The following is a 21,405-nucleotide window of genomic DNA, read 5'->3' on the forward strand; positions in this document are numbered from 1 at the left end:
TCTAATGTATTTATTAAGGCTTCCATCTGTGAATCTCCAAAAAAAGCTAAAATTAAGTCCTTTCTGTGGAGTACTGAGGAGCTTTATTCCATCTCAGTTTCTTCCGCTTGGGAAAACTTGCCTGTTTTTGCTTTTATCCTACTTTTGCATTATTCAGCTTGCCTCACATCTCTCTCTGTTTCTCTATCTCTCGTTTTTTCTCATTCCCTCAGGCTAACTTGAAGAAGTTTATGGAATATGTTCAGCAACGGAACGTTGAGAAGGTATCAAAGTTTGTGGAGAAAGGGCTTGACCCAAACTTCCATGACCCAGAGACCGGAGGTAAGCGATACTAACTTAACTCAAAAATTAAATTCACTAACATCTTCCAAATGTCCATCTTTTGGTGTGTGTATGCCTCAGCGTACATATTGACTTTGCTTTGTACTGTTAAATTGGTGCCATGACCCGGTTCTTTCAGCGTTTATCTCTTGGCTCTGGGTCAGTCAAAAGCAGCTGAATTTGAACTGAAGCACTCTTGCATGCTGTAGGGTAATAGTGGGTATCCATTTGAACCATATTTGTGTAGTTGTTCAGTTTGATGATCTATTTGGTCCCCTTAAACAATGTCAGTATTGTTGGTAAAAATGTGGAAAGGTTGGTTTCAACTAATTTGATATTTATGTGTATGGATTGTTGTTATAGATTTTTTTCCTCCCAATTAACTTAGCCAACTTTCTTTACCATCATGGAATGCATAAAAAAAAAACTTTATTTTTGGTTTTGTTTGAAATGAGAAGTGACACTAAATAATAATATAATAGTAGTAGTAGTAATGTATTTTAGATTTTTTTACATCATGATCTGAGAGTATTTTTGTTTGTGTTTTGCTGAATTTTAATTAATTAGTCATCAATCTATTTTATTTTATGTTAATTCACTGCTAGCTAACTTGTATTAACACATTTTATCTTAATTCAACTTCAAAAAATGTTATTGGCATCACACACCATATCAAAAAGGCAACTCATCGCACATTATTTTGCAAAATCCACTTGAAGTTTGATCAAAACCATGATCATATCTTATTCCAGACATTTGTTAAAGGTTTTAACATAAATTAAATAAAAAAATAAAAAAAAATTTTAAAGTCATTTCCTTGTTCAAGTAGTTAAAAGCATCCACAGTCGAAGAATCCCATTTACATGTGTTCAGGAATCATTTTCAGTCAATAATTTTGTCAGAAATTTTAGCGTTAAATGTCACCTGGTGATCTTTTTGGTCTTATTCAGTACTTAAACACTGAGAACTTGTATCTCCTCATTTCAGTTTTCAATTAGAGTGAAAGAAAGGGACAGATTGTTCCGCATTAATGACTATAGTGCAGTCACGTCTGACCTCTTCCAGTGCATGCTGGGAAGATAAGAACAACTTCAATGCAAATTCCCTCATACTTATTCAGATTTATTCATGCATTTGTTTGGAACTGCTTAGAACTGACCTCTGGCCACAGTGATGGACAGGAATCGAAGAGTTGGTGTTTGTATACACACATGTAATTGTTACAGATAGAGCAGCCGTGACCTCCAGCTTGTGCAGCATCTCACAGTCAGTGTTAAGCTGTCTGGAGACAGAAGCTAAACAATTTGATCGCAGTCCATGTATCCCTGATCTTTAAAAGGACAGAAAAGACCAGAAGCGAAAGATAGAATCAAAATGCAACAGGCTTAAAAAGACAGTTCACACAAAATATTAAAATTCTTATGTTGAGAAATTGTTTCAAACCTGTGACATTATTTCTTTTGTGGAACAGAAAATGCTTTTTTTTGCAAACATTTCTGTGGCCATCAAGCTCTAAAAAGCACTTTTTTAAAAAATTATCATTACAGTCCCTGGTCATATAGAAAAGAGCAACATGAACATTCTTTTAAATGTTTTCCTTACGTGTTCCACAGAAGAACACATTTTTTGTTGTTGTTGTTGTTTTTGGTTTTGTTAAACCACTCCTTTACAAAAAATCAGAAATGCACAAAAGATGTCAACAGTTGTTTTTGTGTGCACAGAATGTCCATTGACAATGGCATCACAACTGGAAGGCTGTGCAGAGCTCATAAAGGTTCTAAAGAGTGGAGGAGCTCACCTGGATTTCAGGACCAGAGACGGCATAACTGCCCTTCACAAAGCAGTCCGCACCAAGAACCACACGGCACTTATTGTGAGTAACACACTCATCCTGCTGGCAATGGGAGCGAACACGGGGTTCTAATACATACTTGAAAGAGACATCAGAGGTGTGTGTGTGTCTGTCCAGACATGAGTCATAGAGTGGCACAAAGATGAAAAGCGTTCATTGACACCGGGCTGTATAAAAGCTTGCTGTGTTTTATAATGATCAGAGCAGATCTTTTGCTGGAGCAGAGGACTCGTACACAACTGATGTGTCATCTGAAGTTCAACTGAAAGAGGCATATCAGTGTTGTTTTTATATGTTAATGACATATTGATCACAAACCTAAGGACATAGAGAGGCAACCAGGGTAGTTGTCACAAAGTGGTATCTCAGTAACTATAACGCCTCAATAACATCAGCATTATTTTTAAATGTAGGTTTTCAAAAATCAATTTATTAATCACAATATTTGCTGGCCAAATAAACAATAAAAAAGAATAACTTGTATACATTATATATATATATATATATATACATTATATATAGATAGATAGATAGATAGATACACACACATACACACACACACACACACACACTTGTATACATTATATATATTTTTATACACACACACACATCAATATTAAATTGTATAAATAATAATAAAATAACACATAAATGTAAAATATGCATACAGTACAATATATTTATATGTATATGAATATGTATATATGTATATGTATATGTATATATATATATATATATATATATATATATATATATTTATATATATATATATATATATACAGTATATTTCAAGATGTCCTCTCGACCCTCTCGACCTGTGTGTGTGTGTCCATGTAAAAATTAAAAATTAAATGACTATTATTGGTATTGTTTTTTTTTTGTTTGTTTGTTTGTTTGTTTGTTTTTTTTACAAATGTCTGCATATACAAAAATTTACTGTAAAACACAAACCTACCCTGAGATAATGAGATATATTCACTTTAGTAAAATTTGGGACAACTAGCCCCAGTCTCCCATATCCTGACTGTTTAAGACAGATCGTCAGCCGTTATTATTTTCCTTCAAGTCTGTCTTTTCTCTACATATTTAAGTCTGACCTGTAGGTGGCATTTAGCTTGATGCCAAACCTCTCCCTTTTCCACATCGTTCCTCTTATTCATTATACCCTTTGAATGTAAACTCATGAAATGAGTCTTGAATGACTTGTCACGGCTAATAAATCAGCTTGGCTGTTGCAGTCTAGTCTTAGTCTCAGATAGCACACCTACAGTCCATTCACTGATTCACTGATGTATATTGCATTACAGAACTGGTAGGAGCTAGCAGAAAATCTGCAAGGATAAGCTGCAAAGTGCTCCAGACTTAATGCCGATAGTCAAAAGTCTTACTTGACTACTTAGGTTATAGGTTCAATCTCCATTTGGGGCGATCCTTGAACTTTTGCCATCATGCCCTTGAGCAAGACACATACAGATATGCTGTATGCAATTTTTTATGGAATAGCATGCAAAAAATATCCTAATATTTGACAGATGTCACTGAAATAGTCTCAGACACAGCCTGAGGCTCTGTAAAAAGCAAAAAAGAATATGAATATGGGGTGCTGGAACATGGGGTTCGCTGACATGTCTTTTAATCAGGGCTGTCAATGTTAACACGTTAACGCATGCAATTAATTCAAAAATCGCCTTCATGTTGAACATGATTTCTCTCCAGTGAGGGGGGGGAGGGGGCGGAATGTTTGTCGAATTTTGCTACAGCACTTTATTGCACTGATTGGCTATTAACTGTGAGCAGACAGTGTCAAGTAATGCATTGGAGAATACGGCGAACATACATGTAAAGAATTTCCATACATGTGTCAGATTTTCCTAACAAGCAACCGTATTGTTATTAAATAAGGCCAAAATAACACAACCCGGGATTTTTCAAACATCTGAACAAAAAAAAGAAGCCCAAAGTCGTCTATTATGAGTGGACTTGGCAACTCTGATTGATGCTCAAACAAACCATGAATGAGCACTCTAGATGCACAGATCATACATTGTAATAGATTCACAGATACATTTCTGTACATTCACGTTGTTTCCACACACATTGGGGTTAATGTTTTGATTTGTCATGTCAAATTAATCACACAAAAAGGGTGTGATTAATCTGGTTAAAAATTTGAATCTAGAAAAGAAGCAGGCTAATTGGTTGGTGTAGTTGAGAGGAGTGAACATGACTTGTGTGTGCAGACGCTGCTGGATCTGGGCGCCTCTCCGGATTACAAGGACAGTCGTGGCCTGACTCCTCTGTACCACAGCTCTATGGTGGGGGGCGACCCGTACTGCTGCGAGCTCCTGCTGCATGATCACGCTCAGGTGGGCTGCATGGATGAGAACGGCTGGCAGGAGATTCACCAGGTAACACACTTTGTTTTAATTTGTTTGTGTTCTCAAAGCTTCCTTCAAAGTAATGAATTAAATGCCAAATTTACACTGCAAAGCTGGCACAGAAGTGCTTCTGAAGTGGCATTTAGGTGTCTTTACACAGACTGTTTAATGCTGCTCAGAGGTGGCATAAATTCACTTCCACAGCAGTTACAGCTGTATGCTTTGATACTTGGGACTAAGCCAGATCAGAGCCGGCATAATTTAGTCTGACTTTCATGCGGCATTGTGCCTCTGCACAGAATTTTGAGCAGGCACAGAGCAGCCTTAACCCAAGTGACACCAAAAATGGGTCATAATGTCATAATATTGACATCACAACCACATTCCCTGTCCACATTTACATATACACTACTGTTCTGATTTTTGGGTCAGTGCGATTTTAGTAAATCCTGTTCTTTTGAACTTTCTGTTTGTTAAAGAATCCTGAAAAACAATTTCATTTTTATCATCTAAAATAAGATGAGTGGCTTTTTTAACATTTTTTTATTATTGTTAGATTATTGTTCAATTTTTTTTTTTGATAAATGCAGCCTTTGTAAACATAAGAGACTCCTTTCAGAAACAACCAAAAAATCTTACCAACCCCAATTTTTTGAATTGTACTGTAAATACATATTCAGTATTCAGCAGCTAGTCTCTGTTGAGGTTAGCCAATCATAACCAAGATCGTTTACATAAAGTGTTAGCCTTAAAAGCAGTGTGGGTCTGCTTTTAAGACAGTAGAAAATGAAAAATTAAATTACAGCTGTTTTTGGTGCAAGACATTATAAACTTGGACTTCAGGGAAAAAAAAAATACTACAACAAAATAGAACACGGCCTTTATAGCACACACACACTTACACGGTCAGGTCACAATTGACTTACAATCGGCTGAGCCTGTGGATTACTGCGGGGTAATACAGTAGGAGATTGTCTTGCAAGGGCTTTTTCTCCATCTCTGTCCATGTTCTGGAGGCTGGCCACACACACACACACAAACACACACTCACTTCTATACTATTTCTCTCAGTTAGCTGCTCCTGGTGCATGACATTGGCATCCATGACATCTGACCTTTTCAGAAGTTTGAAAAGTGTGTGTGTGAGAGAGAGACAGAAGTATCCATACTTGTGTTTTAACCTCCACACAGGATTTAAAATGAATACACCTCATTTGCTCTACATTTGCTCACTAGTTATCTGGTGACTTTATTAGGACATATTGTATAGCTTTATTTTTGCCAACTTTGTTCAAATAAACATCAATATTGGTGTTAATATTAATGCTAATAATAATTTTCATTATATATTTAATATGCAGTGTAATATATATTTTACACATGTTATTGTTACTCCTAATGAACAAAATATGTAATATATAATTCATATTAATATTGCTGTTTATATATATATTACATAAAACAACTACAACATATGTACACACACAATGTTGTTGTTATTTTTGTTATTATTATTATTTTATTTATTATATAATTAATATTAATATTGGTGTTGACGATAATAATAACTATTATTATTATTATATAGATGATTAGACTTTGAAATAATCCTTAAATTACCACTTCCTCCCTTGTCCCATGTCTTTTCTTTTTCTTTCCTGTATTATTTTACAACAAACATGTTGTTTTGCTGCTTTGCAAGCAGTGATATTCTAGTTTCTTTTTGCCATGCTTTGAGAGGAAAGATGAGAGCTTGCAGTCTCTTTTCTGTCTGTGAAAAACAGTAATTTTTCAACCGCAGCTGAGAGTGTCACGTTTGGAAACGTATGTATGGATGGAGGCATAGATGCCCTGAGGGTGGACAGAGCTGCTGGGACAGATAGGACTGTGTGTGTGTATACACCGATGCCGCCGCTGCGAGTTTACAGTGTTTAACCCAAGGCTCATTCCCAAAATTAGATCAGGCCCAAAAATGGGATGGAAATGCTATTAAACTATGTTACCTACACCTCACAAACACACACTGCCCTCAGGAGTCTTCGTGTGGCAGAAAGGAGAACAGCAGTTGACAGGGCTGATTTGTGTATGTGTGTGTTTAGGAAGGTGGGCACTTTTCTTATCGTAATATTTATTTTTTCCACCACTCTCCCTTCCTACTAATGTTCTCATCCATCTGTCTGACCTACACTTGTCATTTGTAAAGAGAACCTATGGCAACCCGAGCAAATGCCAAGTGCGTGTGTCTCAATGAGGCTGCTTTTCACTGTAGTTTTTCTAGTTTAGATAGTCATCCTTGCACATCTGTTAGTGTGTGTGTCTTTAAATGGCTGTGTATATTGTAAATCACTGAATGAATGGTTAAATGTGAATCTGAACACATTCATTCTTGTCTCTTTCTAGCTCTCATTATGCATTGACAATTATAGTGAACCTATATTCAAACACACTGTGGAACTAAAGTTAACATTAGCTCTGTTCAAAAATCTAGTGCACTGCTTATGTAGACAGCATTTTAATTATGTTGCCTTCTAAGGTACATTTACCCAACTTATAAATCTGCTTGAAGGCAATCCCAAAATGTACTGGGACAAGCTTAATGAAAAAAAAAAAATCCAGTGTGATGGATATGAGCTATTCTACAATTTAGGGTACATTTAATGTCTATATAATTAAAATAAGATAATTATATTTTTCCAACTTTTTTCTTTACAAAAATCCAATTTTGTACATTTAGGAAAATCATATTATAATCTCTCAGAAATATTTTGTGCAAATGTTTCAGTTTGCCTGAAATTGCCTTGTCCCTTACATTATTTATTTTGTTGCAGTGTCCAATTTATTTATTTATTTTTTAATTGAGTGGGTCAAAATAAGGCAACATTATCTGTATTAAATTTATTTGTAAAATCTAGATACTTCAGAAAAATAAGATTTTTTAAAATTGAGTTTATTATTATTATTATTATTATTATTATTATTATTACTAAAGAGTAATATCGTAATATTATCATTAGTAATAATAATGCTGATTTTTTTTTTACTAACAGTAATAATATCATAAGACCATCATCATCAACAACAACAATTAAATACAAAAAACAAGAGTTTTTAAACTGAGTTTTTTTATTAGTAGTAGGAATATAGTAATATTATAATATTATCACTTAAAAAAATATTTTTTATTATTTTGCTAACAGTAATAATATCATAAATATCATAATACCATCAACAACAACAATTAAATACTTAGGAAAAATATGAGTTTTTATATTGAGTTTATTATTATTATTGTTATTAACAGTAATAATATCACAATATTATCAACAACAATAATTAAAAGTTGTCTCTTTTATGTACAACAGAACATTTTGTTTTTTAATTGGTTTGGTTTTCTTGTCTGTATCATTTTACTGTGATGTGTTAAGTCAAGTTTTTTGTTGCTGAACCTCAATGGTCAGCAGCAATGGATTAACCATAAGGGCATCTGGACAGCACGTCCATTTCTTGTTTGATAGGGTGGGAAGATATTGATGTGAGAGCGAGGTGTATTTTAGTTCTGTGCAGACTGCAAATTGACACAAAACAGAAACAGCCATACCGATGCAAAGTTTTCATGTGTGTGTGTGTGTTTGTGTGTTGTCAGGCTTGTCGTCACGGATATGTGCAGCATCTGGAACACCTGCTGTTCTACGGAGCGGACATGAGCGCTCAGAACGCTTCTGGAAACACTGCCCTGCACGTGTGTGCTCTCTATAACCAGGTAATAATACACACTCATTCACTCATATGTATTCGCTTAGCAACCAGATAACACAAATATATACACACACACTTCAGGCTCAGATGCCTGAACCCACAAGGACACACTCAGTCATACTGCCTCAAATATCTGCACTCATTTCAGCCAGGCAAAACAATCAGATGCAGACATCTATATGTACGGGCATTAGCAATTTGTATGATGTGTAATATGTTGTAAGTATCAGAGTTAATAAGTGTATACAGAGCAGCAAGGTCACAGATTGTTCATGCAGTCACACAGAAACACAAAGAGTGATCTCATCCTCAGGTGTGTGTGTGTGTGTGTGTGTGTGTGTGTGTGTGTGTGTGTGTGTGTGTGTGTGTGTGTGTGTGTGTGTGTGGAGGCCTCATGCATTTTAATTCTGCTCTTATTAAGTATTAATGGATGCTCCCAAAACACACACCCACACAAACATAAAGACAGTCTGAAACGTCTGAAAACACATGGAGTCACAGAACTCCATGTGCTGTTTTCTTTTTCTTTTCAAACAAACATAAAGACAGTCTGAAACGTCTGAAAACACGTGGAGTCACAGTATCTCATGCTATTGAAACTGTTATTGCTATTGAATTGTCTGTGAACCTGCTTCTAAAGTACATCTCAATTGTCTGTTATTGAGACTGGCTGATACACTGGTTACACCAGGGGCTTCCAAACTATTTTTTAAAGGGGGCCAGATTCGATGATGTGGACACAACGGGGGGATGGATGTATGTGTGTGTGTGTGTGTGTGTGTAAGATATATATAAGAGTAAACAGTTGACAGTAACAGCAGCTTGAATTGTGCTTAGGATATAAAAATCTGCAAACATTTTAACAACCTTGTTTTTGAAGGGTAAAATTTTAATAATTATGATATCTAGAAAGGCTTTATAGTATTTAGTTTATAAACACATTTATTTAGTATACATAGAAATGGCACAAAACTGCTTATAACTAAAATGTCTGTAATTTGGCCTATATTTCATTACTGACTTACAGTACATTCAATATGCCTACATATCTACATTAATAATAAAACAAAATTCAATATGAATACCCTACATTTCTGCCACAATACTACAGTTAAAGTTAGTGTTACAACAGTAAATCTATTGTAAATGTTGGTGATTTGTGGATTGTAAAGTATTCTAACTGGATTGTTGTCACAATGTTCCTCCTGTTTCTCAGTCAGTGTTGTTGAGAATGTCAGTGCTGTTTCGTCTGCCTTTAAACTAGTTTTAGTCACCGACATCTGTGGTTTGTATCGGAGACCTCTGCTCTGAACTCTCATGGAATCTCACAGCGCTGTTGAGTGGTCGCGAGTGAATGCATTTGTTCTGAGCTCGAGCTGTGCTGTCTGTAGGCAGAGCTCATAGCGTTACATGCAGAGCAGTTCTCAAGTAGCGCTCTTCCACTTTAGGCAGCGAATAAGTTATTATATTGTTGACACTGGCATTTTGCTGCTACATGTAGCCTAAAATGTATTGCTGTCACCTTGTGTTGACATTGTGTTGACAATGCATGATTGGCCGTTTGAAATTCATCCACGGGCCGGACTTTAGACACCCCTGGGTTACACTAATAGGCTGAGCTTTGGCTATTTTGAGTTTTTTTTTTTTTTTTTTTGAGGATTGAGGATGTACAATACTATAAATATAAACAGAGTTTTACTATACAGTATATACATATATTATATACTATATGTACTAATTTGAGTCTATAAGAGTTTATAATATTTTGGATAAGAATATTTGACATGAAATATGAAAATCATTTTTAAAAGAGGTCCCTTGTGCTTCCCAAGTCACCAAGTCTGCATTTATTCATAAATAGTAATATTTTTAAAAAATATTATTACAAATTGAAATGTCTGTTTAATATTTAAATTTTATCTTTTCTTTTTTCTTTTTTTTCTGTGATGGCAAAGTTGCATTTCAGTCCTTCACACATGACCCTTCAGAAATCATTCTAAAATGCTGTTTTGGTGCTCAAGAATTTCTTATTATTATCAGTATTGAAAACAGTTATGCTGCTTAATATTTTTGTGGAAACTGGGATACTGAGAATTTATTTAGATTTTTTTTTTTTTTTTTGATGAATAGAAAGTTCAAAAGCACAGCATTTATTTGAAAAAGAAATCAATTATAACAATATAAAAGTTTTTACAGTTAACTTTGATCAAGTTTAAAATATCCTTGCTGAATACAAGTATGAATTTCTTTTTTTATTATTATTTGCAAAATGTATGGCTGATTGTATGCATGTTTGTTCTATATAGTCTTGGTCAAAGATTAAGCTAAGTTGTACAAAATTCTGCTAAACTGTACAAAAAAAACAGTACAATTATAGAATATAATTCAGGGAAAACTCATTTTAAAATTTAAGAAATTAATATTTTCTAATAGGCAAAAAGCTTTCTTTTATGGTTGGAGTTCTAGTTAATTAGAATGAGTTTTATATAAAAGCATTCAAAGTCTAAGTCGTTTAAAAAAAAAAGCATTCAAAGTCTAATTTTACAGCTGTGGTTTCTGTTTATCTTCATTCCACTCATTATAATGAGATTAAACTACAGCTGACCTGCACTAATGTAACATCCAGTCTGGATGAAGTCAGTTACAAACAGATCAATAACATCTAAACTACAAAAACATGTAGATGTTGCAATGAAACTTGAACTTCTAAAACATAAAAATAGTGCTCTGATTATTAAAGAAAAATCCTAGATCATAGTTCAACCGTTGATGTCTAATGATATTCTGTAAATTCATTTCTTCAAGTTTGGCTTGAAATGTTAATGTTTATCTCAATTGTCATATCTCAAACACGAACCCACATGCACAGCACCAGGCATCTCACATCTTTCTGAGCCGTATTACAGAGCTGCTGAGACAGCAAAGAAAATCACATAAACAAATTTGCTAAGTTGTGCTCCTATTAACTAAGTCTGTCAAAACGGTCCTTTTAGAGATGCTCTCTAAAGGGAAAATTACTTTTAAAACGTTTAAATAATGTCCTAAAGATGTCTAATATGGTCAGCTAGTAAGTTTTATAACTATATATAACTATAGTATATAGTAATATAATTAAAAGATTGATTGATTGATTGTTTGATTGATTGGTTGATTGATTGTTTGATTGATTGGTTGATTGATTGATTCACTTTAAAAAGTGTGCTCAGGAGTTTGCTAAATCTGTCATGAAGTAAGTGTGTGTGTGTGTGTGTGTGTGTGTGTGTGTGTGTGTGTGTGTGTGTGTGTGTGTGTGTGTGTGTGTGTGTGTGTGTGTGTGCTCCCTTACCAGTGCTCAGCGGTGATAGCGAGGTTTAAGGACTCTCTGCAGATGTTTAGCTCGGGCTCAGAGGAGATGTTAGAGTGGATCGATTCCCAGAAAGATCCTCTGAGAGGACGTATCAGCCTGAGGAGAGAGGCATTACTGGATAGACGAGAGAAAATCTACGAGGGCAATGATGAAAGAAGAGACAGAGAGAGTGTGAAACAGTGCTAAAATGATGGGGAGAGCAGGATGAGGTGAACGAGGAAGAGATGACCACCTGATGTGGAACAGAAGAGTGAATTTACAGCTATGGATAATAAGACGGCTGATGAGATTTGTCTGTGAGTGGGAGGTCAGGTTTTGCTCGCTTTTTGGGGACCAAATGTCCATTTGGAAAGAATAAAAGCTGAACAACCTACAGTTTAGCCACTCACTTCACGCTCTTCATGATCAAATGTCTCATTATACATCAACGGCAAGTCTCCATGCATATTTCTAGGCCAATGTGTGTTTGTGTGAGTTCATGTGTGTTTCTATTCATACTTAAAGGACAGATTTAAAAAAAAACAAAAAACAAAAAAAAACTATAACTAGACAAATAATATTACTAGAAAAATAATAATAAATAAAGCAAATACATAAAAAACTATTAAAAAATAATAATAAATAAATGATTAATATATATATATAATATATATATATATATATATATATATATATATATATATATATATATAGTTATATATATATAAAAAAAATAATAATAAATAAAATGATTTTGTGTATTTTATGGTCAGGACTACTTTTTATTTGTTTGTGTTTTTATGTGTCTCATTAATCATGTAAAAATGCCAGAGGTTTAAGGTAAGACTGTAGTAAAACATTCTCAAAAATTATTTAGGCCTAAATTTAAAATGTATGCATTTGAAATGCATATATGTGGGGTTTAAGTTTGGATTGTAGTGTTTTAACATAAACTAATAAAATTTAATAAAACGTACATTTGTCAGTTATGCATAAATGAAACGGGTATGATTTCTGCACGCCCCCCCAAAAAAGGCATAATTTTTGACTATTTGCATCTATTTGGTTTTACTTAATCATATTTTCAAAATGATTTTTTTTTTCAAATTGCTTAGAATCAGAATAAATCTGTTAATTAAATAAAATTAAAAACAAGTGAACAAATCAAAAACAAGTGAAAACAATTAAATTAATTCATTTAATATGTATGAACATGGTTTGAATATGGCTAGCTGTGGAACAAGCAATATTCAGTTTATTAAAATGTATGGGTTTGAAACAAATGTATTTATTGGTAGACATAAACCTGGTTACTGTGTTTTTAAAACATTCAGTTCATTAGTACTATTACAGAAATCATACCTATTTTTTTTTTTTTTTTGTTTTACCAGTTTCATTTATGTATATCTGACAATAATATATTTTAATGTCACATTAAAATTATTAGATTATGTCAAAACTGTGTAATTCATATGCATGGAAATGTTATATGCAATTCAAATACAAAACATCCAGCTAGGATGTTGTGGGTCTTTGTTGGGCGTTGCTGTGTGGTTGCTAAGGATTGATTGTGTGATTGTTAGTATTGTTATGTGATTGCTAGTGTGTTCAGTGTTATGAACTTTTTTGCTGAACCGAAAATCTGATGTCTTCTTTGCATATCTGAATAATTTATGTCTTTAATGTATGCTGGTGCATTATTTTGGTATGCTGGTGCTTTTTTTTGGTGTAGTTGAATTTTTGTGGACTGTTTTTGTCTTATTGGTGGAGTTCATGGCCAAATAAGCTGCAGAGTGAATCAGAATTTATGGCGACTTTATCCCATCTGTCTCTTAGTTGTGTTCTTATAAAGTTTCACCACTAGAGGTCACATGTTGCTCTATTGTCCAGCAGACATTCGGTCCATTGAAACGTCAAATTGACATAAAAGGCCACATTCAGTAAAGTTTGTGTTTTCATACTACTGTTTCTCCAGACCTCTGCAGCTCTGATGACTTTTGATTTATTATTTTACAGAAGTGTATATAGCATATTATTTTTCACTTCTGAAGGTTTGTGTCCTTTAAATGGATCAATAATGCAGAAGAGTGTATAAGAGATAAAGAGCAAAAGACAGAAAGAAAAAGGGAAAAAAGTCTGTGTGATTTGGAAGCTCAATCATCGTTCTGTTAATTCACTCTGCAGTCGAAATTACATATCGATTTTTGCACAGAGCTGTAGCATTAAACACATGCAGTGCTCTACTCTGTCTCCTGTATGACAGACTGTTCCCAATAGCATACTATCATACTACTGTCATGCTGATATTTTTGCAGTATGTACTGTATAGAATGCATGGAACCAGGCGATGTATTCCACAATGCGAAAGACTTTCCATGAATGGACCAGGTGCAGTGGAATAATATATAATATAAATATATACAATTTAAAATAGCAATTTATATGTTAATATATGTAATTTATTAATTTGGTAAAAGAGGTGATTTTTTGGAATATTTTTTTAATTTTGTTGTGTCAGTTTTTTGTTTAGATGTTTTTTTGTTATTTTTATTTTGTGATGCTCAAGAAACATTTATTATTATTATCAACGTTGAAAACAGCTGTGCTGCTTAATATTTTTGTGGAAATACATTTTTTCATGATTCTCTGATGAAAAGAAAGGTAAACATTTTTATAACATCATAAATGGTTTACTGTCACTTTCGGTCAATTTAATGCATACTTGCTAAAAGTAAATTAAAAAGTATTAATTTCTTTGAAAAAATAAACACAAAAATGTTTAATGTCCACACACGTTTGAACAGTATCTGTACAAAAAATATATATATTATAGTTTTCTCGCTACACTATATAAAATTGCATAGTTATATAACCAATTATCTATCTATTTTTACCAGAGACACTTTTAATTTGTGTGTTTGCGAGAGAGACAGACAGGAAGTGCAATACAAGTGTAATTAAATATCAGCACACAGGTTCTACTGAAGGTGTGTTAGTGGGCCAAGAGATGCTTTCTCACCACTGTTAGGAAACTAGGACACCAATCCCAGCTGAGTCATGTCTGTGTGGTACAGCTCCTAAATGTGTGTGTGGACTGTCAAAACTGTCTACAGAGAAAGAGAGAGAGAGGGATGATAGCCAGATGCTGTGCTGACCTTCTCAGATGCCCATAGAGAAACACTGCCATTAGAGCAGCTCTGTGTTTGTGTCTCTCTCTCTGTTTCTCTCTCTGATAGCAGACCTACATATGAGCTGGTGAGCTAATTGGTCCCAGTGGAACATCAGTTTTGTCATTTCTGTTGTTGTGAAAGCGACACGCATGTAGACAAACACACTCATCCCACTCCAAAACTTTCTAGGGCAAATTTTCATGGACATGCAATGTACATGTTTTACTAGTGACAAATTATCACAACGCTTGTAATCTCTCTGTTTGTCTCTCTCCAGGATAGCTGCGCGAGAGTTCTGCTGTTCAGAGGGGCGAATAAGGAGATCAAGAACTACAACAGCCAAACTGCCTTCCAGGTGAGAGCGCAAGAGCTCTGGGTTCCTGGAGATCAAACACCGTGGAAGAGTTAGTGGAGCTGGATCTCATTTAAACTGATGCTGTCATTCACAGCCTACAGAGCCAAACTGTATTTAACTTAAGGCCAAGAGCAGTTTCAGGGCTGCGTTTTGAGAATTTTCCCTGGCCTTCTTATGGCATGAAGACATCTACCTAGATAACATTTCTAGGCACTTCTGACGAAAAGGCTGGTAGGCAGCCAAATGATGAGACACCTTGATTTGACCAAAATGTAAGTTAGCACTTTTGCAACTACTGTACCTCCGAGAACATTTTGATTTAAGATGGTGGACAGTGTAAGAGGAAATGTTGATATTTTAATCAATTTTACAATGGAAAGGTGGTACATAAATCTAAGATTTTATACATACATTGGTACTATAAATATTTCGAAAAGAATGATTTGGCTATGGTACCATGTAAAATATAATTGATAAGAAACCATGGTACTTTTAGTTGGTTTACTATGGTATTACCATCATGCCAGTGTCTAAAATCTATTTGTACAATACCGTTCAAAATTATAGGGCCAGTAGGATTTGTGTCAAATGTTTTTGAAAATCTCTCTTGCTCACCAAGGCTGCATTTATTTGATTAAAATTACAGTAAAAAGTGAAAATTTGTGAAATACTTTTCTATTGTAATATACTTTAAAATGTAATTTATTCCTCTGATACATAGCTGATTTTCAGCATCATTACTCCAGTGTCACATGATTTCTCAGAAATCATTCTATTTTGCTGATTTGATGCTTAAAAAACTTATATATCTATATCTATATCTATATCTATATCTATATATATATAATCAATTTTGAAAACTTTTTGTGGAAACCATTATACAGATTTTTTCAGGATCATTTCATAAATACAAAGTTCAACAGAACAGTATTTATTTGAAATAGAAATATTTTGTAACATTATAAATGTCTTTACTGTCACTTTTGATCAACTTAATGCATCCTTGCTGAAATACAGTATTATTAAAAAATAAACATTTGTACAGAGTTCAACCTTTTAAACAAATATTGTAATATACTTCAATTTTTCAGTCTGTCTGGTTCACTCTACCCCCTTCGAACACCATATTCTACTAGTTTTTGGGTTTTGCTGAATGTGTGTATTAACCATGTTAGCATTTGTTGAGTTAGTGTTAGCAGCATGTCAACATGACAAGTCAAATGGTTCACTCGTGCCCTTTTGGTCCACATGTACAATGTGATGCTTAATTTAACATCATATTGGGATTGGTGTTTGTCTGCTTCTGTTCCATGATGCTCACTGCTTGAACTCACAGTACAATTGATGTTGACACTAATTTTCTGCTCAGATCAAAGTTAATTTGTTAGTACAAGGGGAGGGGGAACCCGACTTGGTGCGGCTGCATAAACCAACAAGGAAACCATTAGACAGCTGCTTTGATTCAGCTTTTAGTGAGGAAAAGTTAATTAGCCTTCACATTTGTAAGTATCATATTAGACAGAATTACATGAGTTATTGGTCTGTGGTCTTTATTTGAGACAGAAAAGGACCATGGTGCAATGGTGTACCATGTAAATTAAAATGTAATAGGCCTACTATGGTACTGTACTACTTTGTAGGGCTGGGTATTGACACAGAATTCACAAATCTAATTCAACATCGTTGTGCTTGATATAAATATGTTTGTTTGATATATATCAGATACAGTACAGTCGGTTTTTCTTAAGGAAAGAGGGCTTAAAGTATTCCGGCACCGTGCCGGATCTCCGGCGTGTGGCCGTGAGGGGAAAAAAATATTTGAGAGCCTGCGCATGCGGTTTAATATTTTCGAGCCAATTTATTTCACCTACCAATCATATGAGAGGAACGCAGCTTTAACTAACGTTACAAGCCTATCAGAAGCAGAGAAGGGTGGGTCCTTGCAACACAGTATGATTGACACTTTACTGTCTATGGATTGACACCCATACGTCAATGTCACGTTAGCGTTGTCGGAGAAAAAAAAATGGAGCGCAAGTTTATGAAACCTGGGGATGATGTCCTTGCAATCGATAAAGGACTCAAAGTCCGGGGCTTGTTTCTGCACGATTTGCTCGAGGAAGCTACTGTATGGCAGCAGCGGTAAGAAAGTGCTTGCTCGTCATGATTAATGGTGCGTTCACAACAGACGCGAATAGAGCGTCTGGCGCGAGTGATTTCAATGTTAAGTCAATGCAAAGACGCGAAAAGACAACCTGCCTTTTTACGCGCGAAACGCGCGAGTTGAAAAATCTGAACTTTGGCGAAATTTTGCGCCGCCATAACCAATCAGGAGCTTGCTCAATTAGTGATGTGATTACGACGTAGCAAGCGGAGGGAAAATCCGAAACAACAATGGAGGACACACTTATCATTGCTGTATGTGCATACCTGGAGCTGTATGATACTTCTTCATACTTTCATACAATGACCAAAGGTTTTGGTGTGTTAATTTGTGCACAACATAGTAAATCATAATTTGTATTATTAAATAAAAATATTATTTATATGTTAAGACTAGAATACTTATGGCAAACACTTGTACATTCATACTAATTATATCCTATTGCAAATACACTCACAATAGTATAGTAAAAATAGTTATTTGTGATTAGACAAGTGTTGTGGTATAGTGTAATGAGAATGCAGCAACGAGACAGGGATTCTTTTTGGAGGCTGGCTCCATTTATCATTTGAAAACAAGAAAACTATAACAATCTAAACTTGAACAAAAAAATATATATATATTGAAAATGATGAAATATTTCCAAGAGTTAAGTATGAAAAAAGATAGCAATATTTACAAGAGAGGTTGAAAAGATTATTTACAATATATAAAGTGTGTAAATCAAAAGAAAATTTCACATGCCACTCTTTCCTCTTCCAGTCAAGAACCTTTTTATTCCTGCATGTAAATAGCACAGTAACTCCGGTCATAGAGCCGCTGCCCATGCACTCAAACTTACCACAACGTTGCCGGGAGCAACTGGTACAGCTGACACACCGTTGTCTATGACTGACCGTGTCTGCGATTTAAAAATGTTTGTGCACATTTATAGCAGAACATGATTTGTCATTCAGAATTTTGCAGCCACTGGTCACCCTGTGTAGAAAAATGGCAGAAGACAAAAAAAGCGTTAACTAGCCTGTCGGTTTCAAATCAACATGCGAGTTACATGAACACTCATGGCATTGCACTACAGTTCAAAAAATGTTTGTCTGAGAAGCTAAAAAAAATGCATGTTCTCACTCAGTGTTGATGAAGCAACAACCTTGAATATGGAAAAAAATACTCAATGTGCTTGTTCGCTTTTTTGATAATGAAAGCAACAGAGTAATAACACAACATGTGGAGATAAGAAAAGTGAACATTGCCAATGGCCCAAACCTTATGCTGGAACTTAAAGATGTCATGCAGACTTATGGTCTTGAGTGGAGACACAGTTACCAGCATCCTCCTTGACAACTATGCAGTCATGAGAGGAAAAAAGTCTGGCCTTGAAACTCAAGCAAGGAAGGAGAACCCATACCTCCTTGACGTATCTGGAGAGAATGTGCACATGGTTTCCAATGCTGCCAAGGCCCTCATGATAATGGCCTTGATTTCACTTCTAATCTTCAGTTTAGCAGTTCAGTTCTTTAGCACTTTAAGCACTTGTTATTGTTTAGAAGAAAACACTTTATTTGACATAGTACTTTTAAATAAACGGTGCAAAGCATAATCATTGAAGAGAGTCATGTCTATCTCAGTCTCAGTTTACCAGTTTAAGCACTTTAAGCTCTTGTTACTGTATTTTTGTTATTATCGTCAATATTTGAAGTAAGTCCGTCTTTGCAGTTTCTCTTCAAACACCAGCCCCCCCCCCTTCAAAAAAAAACTTCAGGCTCAGGATTTTTTTTTATTCAGTTTATGTTGTTTCTCTAGACAGACTAGATTTTTTTCCATTTTAAAATAACTTTATAAATTATACAAGGAACCCTGTCAGTTGGTACAGAGTCCAGATTAAATTGCTATTTATTTTAAGATATATTAGATATAATGTAAAATAAAAACATTGTATACAAACATTTAAATTGCGCACAAGTTTTTATATGAACATTTAATATAATTGTTTCTATTTTACTACAATTTGTTGTTGAAATTTAAGGTATATAGGAATATAGTGCATATGTTTAGCGAAATGTTCCTGTTTACAGTTATTTTTTTCTAGCTAACTATCGAGCTATATGGGAAATGAAGGCTTTCCTACTTACATGGCATGTTTACAAGCTGTTTTGTTGATGACTTTCCCTGACTGAAACACTGATTTCATGAGACGTGATTACATTTCAGTAGGTTGTACTGGACCTCCTGATGTTCATTCATGTTTCTTTTTGCTGTAACTGCTAGTGAAACGGAAGAGGAGACTACGTCGTCTGTCATGCCACATTAAAGAGCGCCAAAACCATATTTATTCTGTATAACTGACAGAATTTGAAAGCTGAGACTCCGTTTCATATTAAAAGTATTAAAGCACAAAAGGTTGTGGGTTCAATTCCCAGGGAACACACATACTGACAAAAATATGTACTGTATAGCCTAAATGCACTGTAAGTCGCTTTGGAAAAAAGTGTCTGCTAAATGCTTAAATGTAAATGTAAAATGTAAAATATTGATCTTGGTATTTAAGAACTGATATCGGTTTATCAAGATAAAAATTAAGATTAATTGCCCAATACTGTCAGCCGAACCCTAGTGTTTTGAATTTTACTGTAGTACATCCTGCTTAGCTTCACTCCATATTCTCAGCTACACTCAGCACTGTATATAATCAATATTTCATGTATTTATTTATTTGTAAACAGGATCATGTACAGTCATTCGTAATAATTTTGTAGTAGCCAATGACTGACAACTTTCATTATTGCTTATGAATTGCTAGCTTAGTTTATTTTATTTTTTTTTTTTTTGCTTGTTTGTTTTGTTGTTGTTTTTTGGGAGGGGGTGGGGGGTGTGCAGGTAACATAACATCCTGTTGCATGCAGTGTTATAAATCTGTAACTGGGGTATTTGTTTGCCCAGGGATGTTTGGCAGAAATATAACCCATTTTTCTTTCTCTCTGTAGGTGGCTATTATAGCTGGAAACTTTGACCTGGCAGAAATTATAAAGACTCACAAAGCATCAGATGTTGGTAAGTGGCTTGTATACGTTACCTCCACCATCATTATCTGCTATTGAATTTGCAAACAAATGCAGAAAATCCCTTGTGTTAATGAATCCTTACAAATGCAGCAGAGCACCACGGCCAGGAAACATGAAAATGAGAGTGCCCCCTTGTGTGTCCGTGTGTGTTTGAGAGTCTGCAGCGTTCAGTTGAATGAGAGTCATCACTCTATTCGCCCGCGTCTACGGCAAGTTTAGCTCATTCCGTGTGCTGCCAGTTGTCGCACCGCTGTAATGGATCGTACCCATTAGTGTGGAGTACCATTGTCATGGCGACGGAGCGGGGTTAATCCCAGAGGCTCAGCAGGTGTTGGGAGTTTGATTTGAGCCAATGGGAGCATAGCCGCAGGCTCTGGTATCTCATCAGAACGGTGTGTGACCTCGATGAAGGATGGGACGTATGCTCTCACGCACACACAGATTCAGAACCCATCTTAAAACACACTGTTTACAAGAGGGGAGCTGGTATTTTGTCACTAATGCTGAAGCTTCTCAGGATGTGTCCATTCTTTGTCTTTCTCCACACATTTCCTTCCCATGAGTCACTGAGTGAGAGGAAAAGAGAGTGAGCGAGTGTGTCCTGAGTGGGTTGGACAGTTGGCCTTTTCACCCTGAATGGATGAGCTGAAGAGTAGAGGATTTAAACAAGCAGACAGCTTGACTACAGAGCGCAGTATTTACACTGCTTAAACAAGCAGCCCATCTTACTGTAAGTGGCCCTTAGATGATTTCTCAGGGTGAAACTATTGAAGGAGGACTGATTTAAAATTACTAATAGTAATATATATGATAATTTTTAGTACTGTCAATTTGACTTAATTTAGTAATATTAATCATGTCAAATGCAGTAAAAAATGTGTTACATTGAGCTGCACTGGTTAAAAAATGTCTTGTTTACTAATCAATTTTATTTAGATTTAAATACATTAAATACATTTCAGTAAAAAAAAAAACATTTCTTAAATGTATATTACATTTTTCTTAATATATTTATTTTATAGTAA

General features: G+C 34.9%; 1 protein-coding gene across 1 annotated transcript in view; it reads left to right on the forward strand.

Moving 5' to 3' along the window:
* LOC109108892 (SH3 and multiple ankyrin repeat domains protein 3-like) overlaps positions 1 to 21,405 on the forward strand; it is a 225,644-nt gene that overhangs the window by 118,285 nt on the left and 85,954 nt on the right. The window contains 6 exon segments of the mRNA XM_042775608.1: positions 213 to 321; positions 2,043 to 2,194; positions 4,414 to 4,581; positions 8,195 to 8,311; positions 15,080 to 15,157; positions 20,303 to 20,369. Coding sequence (XP_042631542.1) covers positions 213 to 321; positions 2,043 to 2,194; positions 4,414 to 4,581; positions 8,195 to 8,311; positions 15,080 to 15,157; positions 20,303 to 20,369 — 691 coding nt within the window.

Source organism: Cyprinus carpio, chromosome A18, assembly GCF_018340385.1.
Source record: "Cyprinus carpio isolate SPL01 chromosome A18, ASM1834038v1, whole genome shotgun sequence".
Classification (NCBI taxonomy): Eukaryota; Metazoa; Chordata; class Actinopteri; order Cypriniformes; family Cyprinidae; genus Cyprinus; species Cyprinus carpio.